Source organism: Cajanus cajan, chromosome 9, assembly GCF_000230855.2.
Source record: "Cajanus cajan strain Asha chromosome 9, NIPB_CcT2T_4, whole genome shotgun sequence".
Taxonomy (NCBI): Eukaryota; Viridiplantae; Streptophyta; class Magnoliopsida; order Fabales; family Fabaceae; genus Cajanus; species Cajanus cajan.
In genome coordinates this window covers 53,758,734-53,775,886 of record NC_138525.1, presented here as the reverse complement: position 1 = coordinate 53,775,886, position 17,153 = coordinate 53,758,734, and the positions used below count along the sequence as shown (strand labels likewise).

At 32.6% G+C, this 17,153-nt stretch overlaps 2 protein-coding genes across 3 annotated transcripts; one reads left to right on the top strand and one right to left on the bottom strand.

Moving 5' to 3' along the window:
• Nucleotides 1–6,705: 6,705 nt before the first annotated feature.
• Nucleotides 6,706–10,666, bottom strand: LOC109787771 (sugar transport protein 5). Of its 2 annotated transcripts, none has more exons than XM_083063786.1 (4): nucleotides 10,376–10,666; nucleotides 8,618–8,947; nucleotides 7,788–8,420; nucleotides 6,706–7,355 (listed from the first exon to the last, which is right to left on the bottom strand). In XM_083063786.1, the coding sequence occupies exons 1-4, from the start codon at nucleotides 10,391–10,393 to the stop codon at nucleotides 6,918–6,920; spliced, it is 1,419 nt and encodes a 472-aa protein (XP_082919912.1). In that variant the 5' UTR covers nucleotides 10,394–10,666; the 3' UTR covers nucleotides 6,706–6,917. The 2 variants fall into 2 exon arrangements, with proteins under 2 accessions (XP_082919912.1, XP_020201931.2); XM_020346342.3 differs by having other exon boundaries at nucleotides 8,618–8,937.
• A 3,275-nt stretch (nucleotides 10,667–13,941) lies between these two features.
• On the top strand, nucleotides 13,942–17,131 carry LOC109788650 (annexin Gh1). The gene is made up of 5 exons (XM_020347429.3): nucleotides 13,942–14,244; nucleotides 14,707–14,852; nucleotides 15,253–15,471; nucleotides 16,105–16,317; nucleotides 16,694–17,131. The coding sequence occupies exons 1-5, from the start codon at nucleotides 14,169–14,171 to the stop codon at nucleotides 16,988–16,990; spliced, it is 951 nt and encodes a 316-aa protein (XP_020203018.2). The 5' UTR covers nucleotides 13,942–14,168; the 3' UTR covers nucleotides 16,991–17,131.
• The last annotated feature ends 22 nt before the right edge of the window (nucleotides 17,132–17,153 follow it).

The window sequence follows — 17,153 nt, the reverse complement described above, 5'->3', positions numbered from 1 at the left end:
GGTCACCAGGGGACCAGCGCGCCCGGCGCAAGCATACTCGCGCCCGGCGTGCCTCAGCCAGAGAACCCAAGGCTCTCACGCGCCTGGCGCAATATTCAGTTGCGCCCAGCGCAAGCCCAGGCAGAGACTCAAGGGAGTCTCACGCGCCCGACGTAGCCTAACCCGCGCCCAGCGTGGGGAAGGCAGAGACCTAACAGGGTCTCGCGCCCGGCGCAATTCGCATTGCGCCCAGCGCCCTCTTGGCAGAGACCCCCAAGGAGCCTCCGCGCCCAGCGAGGTGAAACATGCACCCAGCGCGGCACCAGAAAATGTGTCACCACTGTCATCGCGCCCAGCACGAAGAACAACTCCCGACGCAAACACAACAGCAGCTTCCCCAAGTTCGAAGATTTCATCCAAAATCTGCAAAATTCCACATATGTAACACATGCAAACCAGCCACAATACCACCTTTTCATCATAGAGTCCAAAAATACCATCTTTTCACCCATGCATGCATCAATCGAGTAAAACCCAATTTCTCAAAAAACCCCAAAAACCCCCAAAAGTTCATTTTCAGTAATCACAATCCAGGAACATCAATCATCAAACAGCAATCTGAGCTTCTAGAGCTCGTTTTCAGCCATCTTACAGTAAAACTAACTTCCCTTACCTCGGTAGAAGATTCTGAGCTTAGGGATGAAGAAAATGGAGAAGAGGATTGAAGAAGAATTGAACAATCCGAAGGAGGAGAAAAGGAGGTTCTGAAACTCAGCTAGGAATCCTTAGTTACTCCGCACAGCCACCTTGAATCAGCCAAAAAGAAGGGTCCCAAGCAAAAGAGTGAGCAAAGAGAAATGAGGGTTAGAGAGTTAGGGAAAGGAAAACAAACCCGTACGGGGTCTCACCAAAAAGCTTAAGCAACGAAGGAGAAGAAGAAGAGAGAAAATTTCGAGCACTCAGCTAGCACCACCCGACTCTAGCTCAACACCTAAAGTCACCAAGGGTCAAAGAAAGGAAAACAAGGCAAAGAGAGAATGAATGAATGGGGAAGAAGAAGAGAGTGAAGGGAAAAGTTGAGAGGGAAGAAACGGGGCCTCACAGGAACTAAATGCATGATCAATATTTGGACATGTCTTCCTACTATGACTAGCTAGGGGTGTGACATAGGAACATTTTTTACACGATTATATTATTCTTTAATATCTATCTTTGTTCTAATCCTGCTGGACTTGGACCGACCTTTGGAAGTTCCCTTGAATTCCAGATTTGGCCACAAAGTTGGACCAATGTAAGTAGGCTAATAATCTTCATGTCAGAGCTCTCCAAATTGTCCTTCGTATACCTTTGCAACTTGTTGTAAGGTATATATGAGAGATATCTAGCTTTGATAGTCGTGGTGTGCATGTAAGCATGAAGCGACTACATGCGAGCAAGGGATATGAACTTTGTAGAACTTGTCACAATCACACCATATCTCATCTAGCCTAACTGTAAATCTCCTAGTGGGTCGAAAGTGATAATTCTATGAGTGTTTGCCTTTGATTGTGCATCTTGAATAGTTTTGCTTGCAATTTCCGAGTAGACATCTCTAGCATTAATCATTGCATCCACTTCCCTACCTCTTTGAACAAAGAAGTTGTTGTTGCAACAAGTGTATGTCGCCATTACCATGGAACAAATTGGCAGTTTCGTGTTTTCTTCAATAACAAATTAATAGACTCTACTAGATTGGTTGTCATGTGTTCCCAACGTTGTTTATTGTCCCATGCTAGTGTCCATTTTTTCCTAGGAATGTTGTCTAACCATTATGCTGCTTCGACATTATTATCTCTTACTTTGTAATAGTAACAGAATTTAGGTTCAGTCATCCCATAGGCTAGGAAAAAAAAATAATTAAATAATGAAAACTAAGTAACAAATGTTTTAAAAAAAAGTAATAATAAAATTACCCATGTTGATGACGTTCTTCTTCAGTGTTGCATTTTTGAATTGTCGCATGAAGTTCTGTGCAATGTGTTTAATGCAATAGACATGGACAGAGTACCACTAACATTCCCGTTGGTTTGCAAATGGAGAGGGGGTAGAGTACTAAACTTTTGAAAATGTACCTCATAATGATGTTGTCAGATACAGATCAAGGTTTGATCACATTCAAGTTGATCAGGTAAATCTTCATAACAAAGTTTTATTTGTTTCTTATTTTCTTTTGAATAGCATATTATCTTAAGTAACAAAGTTTAATTTATTTGTAGTTTTTATGGGCTCCATGTCAAGGCTTGCAAACATCAATACTCATGCAAGGATATAGAGATGCCCAACTGTTCATGTACCTCCATCATTTGTTTTACAATTGTTGAATGGCACTGTTAAGTCTCAATTTTACCTCTTTTTGGATGAGGCTTATTGAACAAATTCCACTCATCCTTTGAACCATTGCAATATAATTGTTCTCTTTTTGGTTCATTTTGTGTGCAGATATAACTAACCCAAATTCATCTAACAATACCTTAATCCACCTCATTTTTTGTGCAGGTATTGAGGAAGAGTGGAAAGTTGAAGACTCTTAGGATTGGAAACCTAAGAAGCTAAGGAGCAGAGAAGAGGTTCTGCGCCGGGCTCAATATAACCTGCGCTGGGCGTGACAAAAACAGAGTATTTCATCTCTGCCAGTTATATTAAGCCGGGCGCAAAAGGAATTAAGCCGGGCGCAAAAGGAAGTAAGCCGGGCGCAAAAGGAATTGCGCCGGGCTTGTGTTGAGACAGAGAGTGCTTGACTTCTCTGGAAGAACTTGCGCCGGGCGCGAATAATTGTGCGTCGGGCGCGGAACCCTAATCTGATCTCCCAGGCTCGTATTTGAAGCAATTTTCGGGGATCTTTCTCTCCATTCACACATTGGGCGCGTTTTGGGAGCTGTGGAAGGGATTCCCGGAGCTTGGAGCCGTTCGTGTGTGGGTCTTTCCTTCGGTTCTTCATTTCTCCCTTCATCTCTATTTTGTATTTACCCTCTTTGTTGAGTGGTTTCACCCATTTTTGTGGGGTTAGATGTAACCAACGAATTCTATTGTAATCCTTACGGTTTTTATGATATATATACATGTTGTTTCATTCATTGTTGTTTATGTTTCTATTCTTAATGCTTGCTTTGGATTTAATCTCATTGCATGATATAGGTTCTATTGGGTATTGGAAAATAACCCTTGAAACTAGCTCTGAAACAAATGCCTAGTGGGAAATGTATCTAGGAATGGAGCTTAGCCCATTAGTAGTCTTAAACCCTAGCCCGTAATGCGGATGTAGATATTGGGTACTCAAGGGATTGATATTCAATATCCACATCTAGGCTCTTGCTCTAAGGGATTAGGTTTGAGTAAACTATTGGGTTGACTAAGCAATGAATTTAACAAGAGATTAAGGATTCATTAGTTTGACGTTTGGTGAAATCTGACCCCACAATCTCACAAAACCATAAAATCATTTCTACCTTTTCCACTCACAAACCAATATTTATTTACAGCTTTCATTCCAATAGTCTTAACCTTGAATTCACATGACAAATTATGAAATTGGAATTATTTTTTAGTCACGAATAGTCAATAAATGCTTATTTTACCTTCTAATCCCTGTGGATACGATATTTTTACTACTTGAACGGCCGGTATACTTGCCGTGTTTGAGACCGTTGATAGAATTAAACTAAATTTCAATTATAACAAAAGTACTTCAACGGAAATCTCAATAGGCACCAATCGAATAGAGTGAAATTGCAATTTTGTCTCTTCCAGGATGTCCCTTCTCCACCCAATAATTTGGATAACTTACACAAAATTGACATGAGTGGAAGACAAGATGAAAATTGGGTTACAAAACATGCTCAATGGATCGACATGTAGAATAATAAACGTGAGCACATATTAATGGGTCATCCAATGCAAGGCGCATTATTTGACACACGAGAATACATGGAATGGTACATGGCTAATTCCATTTATTTCCTATCTGTGCCACGACTACTACAAGATCCAAGGACCCATCAACAACGAAGGACTTTCACCACATTTGAAACTGGTGCGACTTCCATACCGTTGTATGAAGAGACTCATCAGCATGTATCAAATCCTCCACACAACATCATGCCACAAGAAAACATAATTGACAGAAGATATTCGTTTGTAACAACTTCAGAATTTTTTTTTACAAATTTATTTGTAGATTTTAGAACTTTATCTTCATACAGTCATACATGCAATCTCTTTACCAATCGAATTTTACTAATGAACTTGGTAGTTCTTTAGCTGCGTTCCAACAACTATTCCTTGATGATGATTCAAATCTTGATGAGCAACAACCTCCACGGCATAACCTAGGCCGCAATAGATGTCGCTCTCATTGTGGAACTAGACACCATTATGGAGATTAAAAACCTTATATAATTCATTGTATCTTAATGTTATGATTTTTTACTTTTAATGCACTCAATCTTTATCAATGTAATATTTAAGTTATTAATTTTGTAAATTATTAAATTATAAATTATAAAATTATAAAATTATAAAATTATCAATTTTTAAATTATAATTTATTAAATTATCAATTATTAAATTTATTAAATTATCAATTATTAAATTATAATTGATTAAATTATCAATTATTAAATTATAAATTATTAACATTAAACATTATTAAAATTATACATTATTAAAATTCTAACTTATTAAAATTATACATTATTAAAATTTTAATTTATTATAAAAATAAATTATTACAATTATTATTTATTAAATTTTTAATTTATTATAAATATAACTGATTAAAATTTTTATTTATTAACATTATAACTTATTAGATTTTAAATTTATTAAATTTAAAACTTAACTTACTTTTTTTAAAATATTATTAAACAAATATTATTTAAATATTACATATTTTTTCAATTGTTGAAAAAAATTATTTTCTTTTTTTAAAAATTTACAATTTAATAAAAATGAAAAAAAAAACCAGGACTGCCCGGAATTCGATTCCCAGAAATCGGATTCCGATAGCTACCGCATCCCACCATAGCAAGTCATCGTTCAAAATTCGGTTTCCGGGAACCGAATTCTCATGGTGAACATTGACGAGTATTAGTTTAGTAAATATTTTGGGTGGAAGTCCTATGTAAATATATTTTAAAAAAATTTATTTTAGAAAAAAAAATTCACATATATATATACACACGTGAATCAAATCAACCACAAACATTAATCGAAAACTGGAAAAAGCCAAAATAGCCACTACATTTATTGACCAAAATCTATCGCTATCAATTAGCAATGGATGTAACTATTGTTTCCTTTGAAATATTAATTATTATAAATTATATATTTATGTTATTTTTAATATTAAATTGATTTAAATTCATAAAGCATTGTTGAATATTTTGCATCCTATAATTTGAAATACTCTGATTTAATAATATAATATAATATTTTGTAGTATTCATATTTAATAACATATAATAACATTTTTTAATATAGAAATATTTAAATAAGTAATATTTTTGTCTATTCAATATGCATGGTAAATATTTATTTGAATATATATATATATATATATATATATAATAATACTTAAGCAAACATCATTATCATTTAAACTACATTGGCTTTAGGTCAAACATCATGGTATAATTTGGGCTACATTAGACTTGTTGACTTGTGCCGAACATCATCGAGTCACTTTGGCTACATTGGGCCAGGTTCAAACATTATTGGATTATTTAGACTTTACAAGATTTGGATCAAACACCACTATTTCATTTAAACTATTCTTTTTGGATACAAATTATAAAGTATTCTTGAAAGTTTTTTTATTAATTTTTTTTTTCAAAAATCAAACATGTTTTATATTACACGTGTTTCAATATATTTGGGTCAAACATATTTGTATCATTTGGTCTATATTAGTCTTGAGTTAAATATCATTGTAGCATTTGGGTTTTATTGGACTTGGGTCAAACATCATTATATCACTTTTGTTGCATTGAATTTGAGTTTTAATCACTTGAGTTTCATTGGGTTTGGATTAAACGTCACTGTATCACTTAGGTTACATTGGGCTTTTGGGGGGAAACATCACTATGTTACTTGAGCTTCATCATACGTAGGTGAGCATCATTGCATCACTTGGTTTATGTTATGCTTGACTTAAACATCACTATATCACTTGGGCTATTCATTGGGTTTAAGTTAAACATTACAATATCACATGGGCTACGTTGAGCTTAGATCAACCATCACTGAATCACTTGCGTTACATTTTACTTAGGTTAAACATCTTTGTAGCAATTGGGCTTATCTTCCATGTTGCACTTATAATGCTAACTTACACGTACTAAACTGATAAAATTACACGCCCTTGCACTTACAAAAAACTTCTCATAATATTAAAATTTGCATTTAGGCTTTTAATCCTTTTCTTTTTAAAAAGTTAGTTTATAAGGTGAATGTTGTCTTCCTCATGTATATAATAATTTTGGCCACATAGTCATCTTATTAATAAATATTGATTTTTTTTATGACATCTCAAACGTAAAATTTATAAATATTAAATATCTACAAACACTTTAATATTGTTTTAAAATTTATATTTGAGTTTAACTAAGTCCAATATTTTGTGTTATCATTTATATACACTATTTTTATCTAATTAATTTAAGATATTTAATACATATCGACAAAAAAACAGATAAAAATAAACATACAATTCCATAACTAGGATAGTACATCCATGACAATTGTTAGAATAGATAAGCGTTTATCGTAGTAGAATTTCAAGCAATTAAAGACACAATTCATGTAGCCATAAGAAAAGGAAGATGCAAATAATGAATTTTGTTTTTATGCTTAATTACACACAAGACCAAACATACCAGTGCTACTACTAATCCATGAGAAGACTATATATCTTGGTTAACCTGTCCTTTAACAACAAACCGGCGCCAAAACCAGTGTTTGCCCCATATGTTGTACATTGAATCCAAAGGAATTCCTTTAGTCTCGGGCAAGAATAGTATAACAAAGACGGTGATGAGTGCAATCCAACAAGCATAGAAGAGGAAAGCCCCAAACTTAAAGTGGCATAGCATTGTCAAGAATGTCTGGGATAGAATAAACACGGTTAAGAACTGCACAGCCACGGCTATGCTTTGTCCAGTGGATCTGATCTTTAAGGGGAAAATCTCACTCGGAATTAGCCAGCAGAGAGGACCCCACGACCAACCAAAACCTGCGGCGTACAAACACAACAGCACCAGCACCAATATGGCATTGCCCTTTGACATGTGCTCTGTACCATGAACACCACTGACCACTGCCAACACAACAGCCACCCCAAGCTTCACAATGATCACACATGTTAGTACCAGACCAAGTGCATCATCACATATCCAATCAATATTTCAACCTCGATTATGGCCAATCGATCGCTACAAATATTTGGTGGTGGTCCCTCTAATATTTTGTGTATAGATGTAAATGTAATATTTGATGTTGGACACCCTTTATAGTTATACTAGGGGAAATGCCTCTCTGTTTTGTAAAAAATAAAAATAAAAATAAAAATAAAAAAATGATGGCATGGAAAGTTATATGAAGTGAGAGTGTTAGAGAGAGTAACAAAATTCAATGTCACTGCATCAACTAATAATGCGAATTATTTATTTAAAAAGAATATTGAATGTGCTAAGTACGTAGTCTAAACTCAAGTGTAGACTGTAGGTAGGTAGGTGCATGTATGTGTATTTTGATTAAAAAAGTGAATTAATTACCATGCAGAGAAGCATCTGAAGGCCACCCACAATGAACAAGAATCTCCGACCAAAGCGATCAACAACAGCGGTTGAGACAAGTATGGAAGCAAGATTAACGAGTCCAAGTATAACCGCCGAAAGCAAAGCGGAGTGATTGCCAAATCCTACAGACTGAAAGAGGTTAGGCGCATAGAAAGCGACAATGTTGATCCCTGTAAGCTGCTGAGACAAGGGAATAGCAAAGGCCATCACCAACTGAGGCCGATACTCCTTCTCGAATATGCTCACCAACCTCTCCTGCTCCTTCACGGCCTTGGAAGCATTCCACGACTGAATCAGCTGTTCCAGTTCGGCGTCCACGTCCACGGTGGCTCCCCTCACTTTGCGCAACGCGTTTCGCGCTTGCTCTACGTGGCCCCGCTCGACTAGGCTGCTCGGTGTGTCGGGGATCAGGGTCGCTCCGATTGTCATGATCATTGCGGGGACTGTCGCCAGGCCCAGGGAGAGCCGCCACCCCCACGCCACCCTCGCCGTGCTGTAGTTTATGCAGTTCGCGGCCACCACGCCCATTCCGATGAAGAATTGGAACCCCGTGTTGAACGCGCCTCGCCATTTCGGAGGAGCCATCTCCGAAAGATACACCGGTGTTGCCTTTCCTCATTGTCACACAACACAACACATCAAAGGGAATTTAACAATTATTAATATTAAATATATTAATTATTTAAAATAAAATAAAAATTATGTTTAATTAATTAAAATCAATCATATTATAATTAATGATTTGTTTTATATTTTTTATAATTAGGGTTGGAGATAGAAGAATTTATAAATGAAATTTTACTAACTTGATTAGTGAAACCGACTCCGAAGCCGAGCAAGATACGACCCAAGATGAGCATAGCAATATTTTCAGCACCACCGTTAATGGCAGCGCCGGCGAAAAAGGTACAGCCACCGAAGATCATGGTGTTTTTCCGACCCAACGCCGTCGTGACCCGGCCGGCCAAGAGAGACGAAACTAGTCCCGCCAGATGAAGGGAGGACGTAAATAACGTTAACAACTGATTGTCGTAGACGCAATACACGTTTGTTTCAGCTCTAGCGGACTTTCTCAATATGGATGGGAAGAATTTTTCAAGAAATGGTTTCATCGTAGTGACACCTCCTGAAATTGTCTATCATCATTTTAGATTTTGGACATATTTGTAAAAATCATTGGCGTAATACAAATGAAAACTAAACTAACAAAACGAATCACATGTTAGTTTCCTTTATTTCGATTTAGGAAACAAGGAAAGGAAAATGTTCTAAGCGTTCGTGGTTAGCTAGGTAGTACATCTTAACTGGACTTCTTTAACGTACCCCAATTAGTTTTAATTAATTATTATATCTTACATGACTTAATTTGACCAATGACATATTCAGGCTTTAAGTGCAATTTTATGTTTCGAGAAATTCATGAAATTATTTATTCGTATAGTGATATTAGGGTTCACAAACAATAATAATACCAAAACTATTGTGTAAAAGTAATAAAAAAAATTATAAAGACAATAGATTAAAAATAACATATAAAAATTATTTAAGACATATAAAGATATAAAATTATTTGGATATACATCAAGATTTATAATTAATTTGCATTAGGTCAAATTGATATCCAATAATAAGTTATTTCCATGAAACCCAAAATATGTTCTTCCTTCTCTCATAGGACCAAAATATCTCTCTTTTTTTATTTCATGTTTTAATATCTTAAAACATTAAACAGTATTTTATAACATATACTTTTTTAAAAAAATGAAAAATTGATTTTAAAGTAAACAGTTTCAAATATTTCAAATATAAATTAATAAATTATTTTTAAACTAGAATAAAATTGTTTTTCTTGTAAAATTTATTTATTTATATCCTCGCTCTTTTGAATCTTTTTCACACGTCATATAAATAGATATAAAAATTTCTTTACGTTTTTTATTTCTATTCATCCAAACAATACACATGAGAAATTAATTCTAACTAAAATTAATTTTAAATCAAATAATTCGAAATAAATTTTGCATTGGATAAAAAAAATTATACTCAATTTTACAACTAAGTCTAAACTTAAATCACGACTTTGTCATTTTAATACATATATATATATATATATATATATATATAATTTAAATAAAGAGTCCGATTCCCTGGACTTGCAACTAATTAATCAGCTTGACTTGACGAGTAGATGAACGAAGAGAAAAAAGAAAAATTATTCACCAAATGTTCCAATTATCGACGTTTGACGTTTAGGTGAATACCGACAGAAAATAAATACTAACGATTAATAAGAAACCCCTTTTTCCTCTTATCGTTTATCATTCTCTTTTGGTGTAACAGTTCACTCATGGAAAATACTAACAATTAATAAGAAACTCACACCAAACGTATGAATAGGCACATAATAGTTTGTTCCTCCTTTGTTGTCCTTGATAAGGGACTAAAGCCCAAAAAAAAAGTCTTATACTCGTATGGATGCTTAGGATCACTAATTAAAAGAATAGTGAATGGTGAAATATAAGTTTGGAAGAAAATAATTAGGAATGAGATTTAAGAAGAAAAACCTGTAATTCCGATGTCATATCCAAAAATGAGTCCACTGGAAGCAGCAACGATGCAAGTGACGAGAACGGAATGTGTTATGTTGCCGTTGAAGGCGTTGGCTGAAGCATCAACGGCCATTTTTGTGGCTCTCGTCTTTCTCTGTTAACGCACTGAAGCTGCTACATAAATTTGTTAGCTCCTACTCCTATGTGAGCAAACAACTTTGATATATAATGAGAGCGTGGAAATTGGGTGAACTAATAAAAAGATTGAGGGGTATGTGGGGCTTCTGTTGCAAATTGTTCATCGTCAACCCACCCCAACAATGACGTAGGTCATAGCCATAAATTTTTAATATATTCTTTTATTATAAATATAAAATAACCAAAAACTCATTAAATGAAAAGGATAAATTTATTATTATTTTTTAATAATTTTTAATAAATTTTAATCAATAATAAGAGTATATTGTTAATTTTTTTTAAATAATAAACACGAGATATTGTTTTTACATTCGTAATTAAACTTTATATTTTCAACTTAGCTATCATAAATTACGGTATACATCATTTTCAAAATAGTTAAAACAAAAATCAACAAATTTAATCCTTAGACTACTTTATCTATTATACTGAGTGCATGGATTCATAAAAATATCTTTAGAAATTTAAAGTAAATAAATTTTGATATAAATTTAGTCAAGTATAACCATTTTTAAAAGTAAATCAAAATCGTACTGATCGACTTTACTGTAAGAAGTCAAATTAAACTATTGAAGATACATTTTAAAGAAACATTAAATTAAAGTATTATACTATCGAAGATATTCATGAAATATTAAATAAATTATAGTTTATAGAATATTTAATTTTTAATAGATTCAATGGGCATACCGGTAATATAAAAAAATTTACATTGTCACTCAATCTAAAACCATCATTTGAATGATTCTTATTTTTTTTCTTCTAAAAGTTGGTAGAATGATTTTTCTCAAAAAAAAAAAAAAGTTTATAGAATGAAAAGTCACTCTTAATAGTATTCGATACGATATCAATGACATACTAATAAGATAATCAGCAAAGATCAACTTAGAGGTTTATTACATTGGCATGAATTACAAACAATTTCACTTAATTACAAGTTACAACTAGTTACTATACACCATAATCTCTATGAGAAGATTATTTACCAAGTAAAAAAAGTAACGACCGAAGGAGTGAAATTCACACCCATATACACCATAATTATTATTTACCATGGAGATTAATAATTAAATGACAATTTGAATTTATTCTTTAAAATTAAAATTTATTCTCTAATTTTTATAATTTGAAAAAAAATTATTTTAGTTTCTATATCCAAATATTGTTAGTAAATCTCTAAAATAAAATCCATTTATTATTAATTTTGTTATAGAAAATCCACATATACTATCCTTTGCTAATAAAACATTACATTAGAAATTCATTTATGCCGCACAACTGACTCCCTTTGTTATAGAAAATTGTTTGATTGATTGAATTTTTTTAATTTTTGTGATCAAATTTATACTCATTAGTTTAAGTAATTAGATGAGTATAATTTCCTTGTCAATATATAGTATACCAAATTCCAACATTTTCTATATATTATTGTCCATAAATAAATTTCAACATCTTCTATATATATTATTGTGCACAAATCTTTTTCAATAAGTAATAAAATATGTTTTTAATAAGTAAAAAAATAAGGACTTGTTTGTTTAAGATTTTTTAATATATATATATATATATATATTAATTAATTAGTAAAAATAAATATTTTTTCACTTTTTTTTATATATTTGTCTAAACTACTATATTCAAATATTTTAAAATAAATAATTCCTATTTGTTTCTTAAAATTATATTTTTTAATTATTTTTTTATTATCATTTTTTAAATTTTAAACGAACTACCCAAATATTCAACAACGATATATTTTAATACCCATTTCAAATAATTTATCCAATAAAATCGCTCTAATAGCGAGAATTCAATTTGTACAAATATTAAATTTAAATTTTTATTTATATATTATATTTTATCATATAAAGTTGTTAAAAAAACATTGTTAAGGAATTTTTTGTTGACTTAAAATAAAGGTTAAAAATTAATTGTTAATAAAATTAATTTCATTTTATAATTAATTATGATTAATAGTTGATTTATAACATTTATTTATATAATAAAATGCATCCAATAATAAGATTTGGAGAATAACATTGACATGCATAAAGTAAAACTTTTATCTTTTTGTTTTTTTGACATCGGTAAATTTTTTTATTAAAATATATAAAATTATTAATATTTGAAGTAATTTTTCTTCAAAATATTTCGTTAATATAGAGAATAATAAAAAAAATTACTCAAAATAAACATTAAAATTGATTATGAAAATTTGGAGCAGCTCTTACTCAAAATAATTTCGTCTGGATAAGGAATAGTTAAGAAATTTTTTTTTGTCGATTCAAAATACAAGTTAAAAATTAATTATTAATAAGATTAATTTTCTTCTAGAGTTAATTATTAGTAATGATTGATTTATAATATTTATTTATATAATAAAATGTGTCCATGAAAATGTTGACATGCATTTATTTATTATATTTTTTTTCAAATAGAAAATAATTAAGAAATTTTGTTGACTCAAAGTAAATGTTAAAAATTCTTTTAAAAAATGTTTAAAATTGATAGGGTTAGTAGTAGTGGTAGTGTTGGTGATAGTAGTAGATGTGATTGTGGTAATGATGTTATGGTAGTGATGATAACAATGAAGGTGATAGTAGATGTAATAACAGTGATGATGATAATAATAATAGATGAAATGAGAATAATATCACGTGATAATTTTATTTGTAATATTTTAATCTAAATTATTTATTTTAATATAAAAATTGTTATTAGTTGTTATGATGTTCTCATATTAGTAAGTGTTCTTATTTATGACAGGGAACCAATGACATGTCAAAGATTCTTAAACAAACACTACTGTCCACTTATTAATTAATCAAAATTCAGTAATATCTAATTTGACCTAAAATTTTATTTGTTGAATTAAAGGTACTAGAGATTTACTAGAAGAATTTCATGTCTAACACCAAAAAATCTCTTTAAGTATATAATCAATAGTTCAATTTAAAATGAATTTTAATGAATCAGCTGTTAAATTAAAAAATTTTATCATATAAATAAGTGGGCAATTTTTTACAAAATTTAAAAATTAAATAATGGATACCTAAACTAAAGTTAACGTATATCTATATTTTTTATTTATAAAAAATGTTATTTTTATTTTTAATTTCTTAATTCTCATCATATATTCACATGCATACACACAATAAAAAAAAAATAATAATAATTTTTTGTGTGGAGAATCTAGATGAATCCAGAAAGTAGAAAGTAGAAACTATAACATTTTCACTATAAACTATTCATTTGCAGCCCATGTCAGCAACTAGCTGTGTCAGCACCGAACTATCGTGGCACCACAGCAACATTATTGGCATTTGTCTCGCAACTCATTGTCACTCTCACTCCATCCATCATAATATGTAATGGATTGACCATAGACATATTTCTCTCTCGATCTATTGGCAAACACAACGTGAAACGAGGATAAGATGTGGCGTGGCGAAGTCTCAAAACATGCATTTGCGCATAATCGCGTGTGGGACAGCCACGTTTGACTTAATTTACCCATTCTTTAATTTTGTGCACTATTCCCTTCTCCATTGTCTTTTTCTCCCACAATATAATACAATAGCAGAGACTCTGTGAAAAGTGAAGAACAACAATGTCGACGTTGAAGGTGCCTCAATCTCCTCCCTCCGTTGCCGATGACTGTGAGCAGCTACGAAAAGCCTTTGCAGGTTCACCATTCTTCAAATTTTGTTTTGAATTTTAATGATCTAATCAGTATAAATAGATTATTTCACACCATGCTTCTTGTTCTTTTCTAGTCATGTAGTGGTTCGATCTGTGCATGTGCATATACCTGTACAGGTTGTTAATAATCGAACGTGTTGTTGATTTGTAAAGTGGTCTTTTTTGGATCATAAATGCTTCTTGTTCTTTTTTGGATTAAAGTGATATTATATATATGGTATGGACGAATGGTCTACCTGATGATTAGTGAGTTTGGATTGTCAGAAAGAACCATTTAATCTAATTCAAGATCAGGTTACATGATTATGCTTTTTCGAGTTGTTTTGGTAATAGTGTGTTTTATATGTTGTGATTTTGTTTTCAGCTTTAAGGATCGAGTCATGGGTTTATACATTCCTTGTGTGTTAACTTTTGATGGGTTTTCAATTAACCAAATGTAATTGTAGGTTGGGGAACTAATGAGGGATTGATTATATCGATCTTGGCTCATAGGAATGCTACACAAAGGAAGCATATCCGAGAAACTTATGCGCAGACCCATGGAGAAGATCTCCTCAAGGTCTTGGACAAAGAACTCACCAGTGATTTTGAGGTCAGTGCAGGAATAGAGTTTTCCCATAATTGCATATTTCTCTGAATAACTCTGTATTGTGATTCACCGGATCAAGTATCACATGTTAAATACACTCCCTTTCCATATATGAGGATGTTCATGTTCCTATTCTGGTACTTGTATGTATACATAAATGAGCATCATTCGAGGGATTGTAGAAAACACCGATTTTATCTGAGTTTTGGTTATTGAAATTTAAATACACAGTTATAATTAAAACCTTGCTTTAGGGTCAAGTTCAAGAAGATATTAAACTGATTAAGTGGGGAGCATGACATAACTGGTGATGAAAACTGATGATAAAACTATCATGTAGGAATAATATGCCTATCTTTATTGGGTTTTTGAATTTGATGTGCATGAATTTTCTCCTCACTAGAGGTTGGTTCGTCTTTGGACACTTGATTCCACTGAACGTGATGCAACTTTGGCAAACGAGGCAACTAAAAAATGGACAGCAAGCAATAGGGTTCTGGTGGAAATAGCCTGCACTAGGTCCTCTGAACAATTGTTATCTGCAAGGAAAGCTTACCATGCTCTTTATAAGAAGTCTCTTGAGGAGGATGTTGCTCATCACACAACAGGGGACTTCCGTAAGGTATTGATTCTCCGGCATATCCTAGTTATTAGTTGAAACCTGAAACAAGCATTTTAGAGTCTTGTTGTACTGTTATGAATATGTCAAATTTTGCATTAATATTTCCATTAAATGGGTTCTCATTAGAGTGTTTTTTAAGTGGAATAGAAATGGTTAGTAGGTAAATTGTATAAACATTAAAAGTTAATTGTTCTCACTAACTATTTATCTGATCCTGTGCAATGTCATGATCTATTTGTTTGGATAGACTACATATTATTTAATGTTGTCTGGGGATCATGCATTACTATGTGTTCAACTTGTTTTAGTGATGCAAAAAAAATAAATGATGGATGATTGACCAAAACTAATGTGGCCTAGTTTCATCTCAATGAATTGTGGGTTGTGGCCTCTGATTAGCCTCAAGTCAACTACATTACAAAATGCATGATCAAATATTTTAGAGCTTCCTCTGTCAGAAACAATTGACCGGATGTAGATTCATATTTTCTCAAACGCGAATTGAATTTTTATTTTGTATTTTGATCATGAAGAGTTTGAACTATATTTGAGATTTTCTTTTGGCTATCTAACTATTTTTCTCACTCTCTTCACTTCAAACTGTCAAAATTAGCTTACATTTGGTTTCTCTAGTTACTACTACCTCTGGTTAGTTCTTATCGGTATGAAGGAGATGAGGTCAACTTGACCCTGGCAAAAACTGAGGCAAAATTGCTGCATGAGAAGATTACAAATAAAGCTTATAATGATGACGACTTCATCAGGATTTTGGCCACAAGGAGCAGAGCACAGATTAATGCTACTTTGAATCACTACAAAGATGCATTTGGAAAAGATATCAACAAGGTAACATAGTTCATCCTATATTGCATGCGCATCCCCTATTTTTTCTATCCCTACTAACCCTCTTAATTGTTTGAAAACATTAATTATACTATAACACTCCTTAGACATTACACAAACCTCCTTTAATTGTTTGAAAAACATTATACTGTGTTGTCCTATAAGGGAGGTTGTTGTAAATATTAAAAGAGCAAAAATTATATTCAATTTCATGAAATCTCAGGAGGTGTCAGTGTAACTTAGTCTCCTCAAATATGTCAAAAACGAACAATGTATTTAAGTTGTGCACCCCACTGCTCAATTGGAGTTTTGACAGCATCCCATTTTTGTTTCATGGAAACTGGTTAGATTGAGGTGCATTTTGTGGTCAATGTTTCAGGACCTGAAGGCTGATCCAAAGGACGAGTTCCTAGCTCTATTACGAGCAACTGTGAAGTGCTTGGTCCATCCTGAGAAGTACTTTGAGAAGGTTCTTCGTTTGGCCGTCAACGGGCGAGGAACTGATGAAGGAGCACTTACAAGAGTTGTGGCCACAAGGGCCGAGGTTGACTTGAAAATTATAGCAGATGAGTATCAAAGAAGGAACAGTGTCCCTCTTGAACGTGCCGTTGCGAAGGACACCACTGGTGACTATGAGAAAATGCTTCTGGCGCTTTTAGGACATGATGATGCTTGAATATTCCTCTGTGGTACCTGTGGCATAGGTACTAAATAATTTGTGGTGTGCTGGTTAATTCAATGGTTCCATGTTATTGTTGTTGTGTTTTGGGGCCATTATTGTCTTCCTAAGTTGAATAAAATAGACCACTTTGGCTCACTTGGTGGAGTTTTGAAGACCC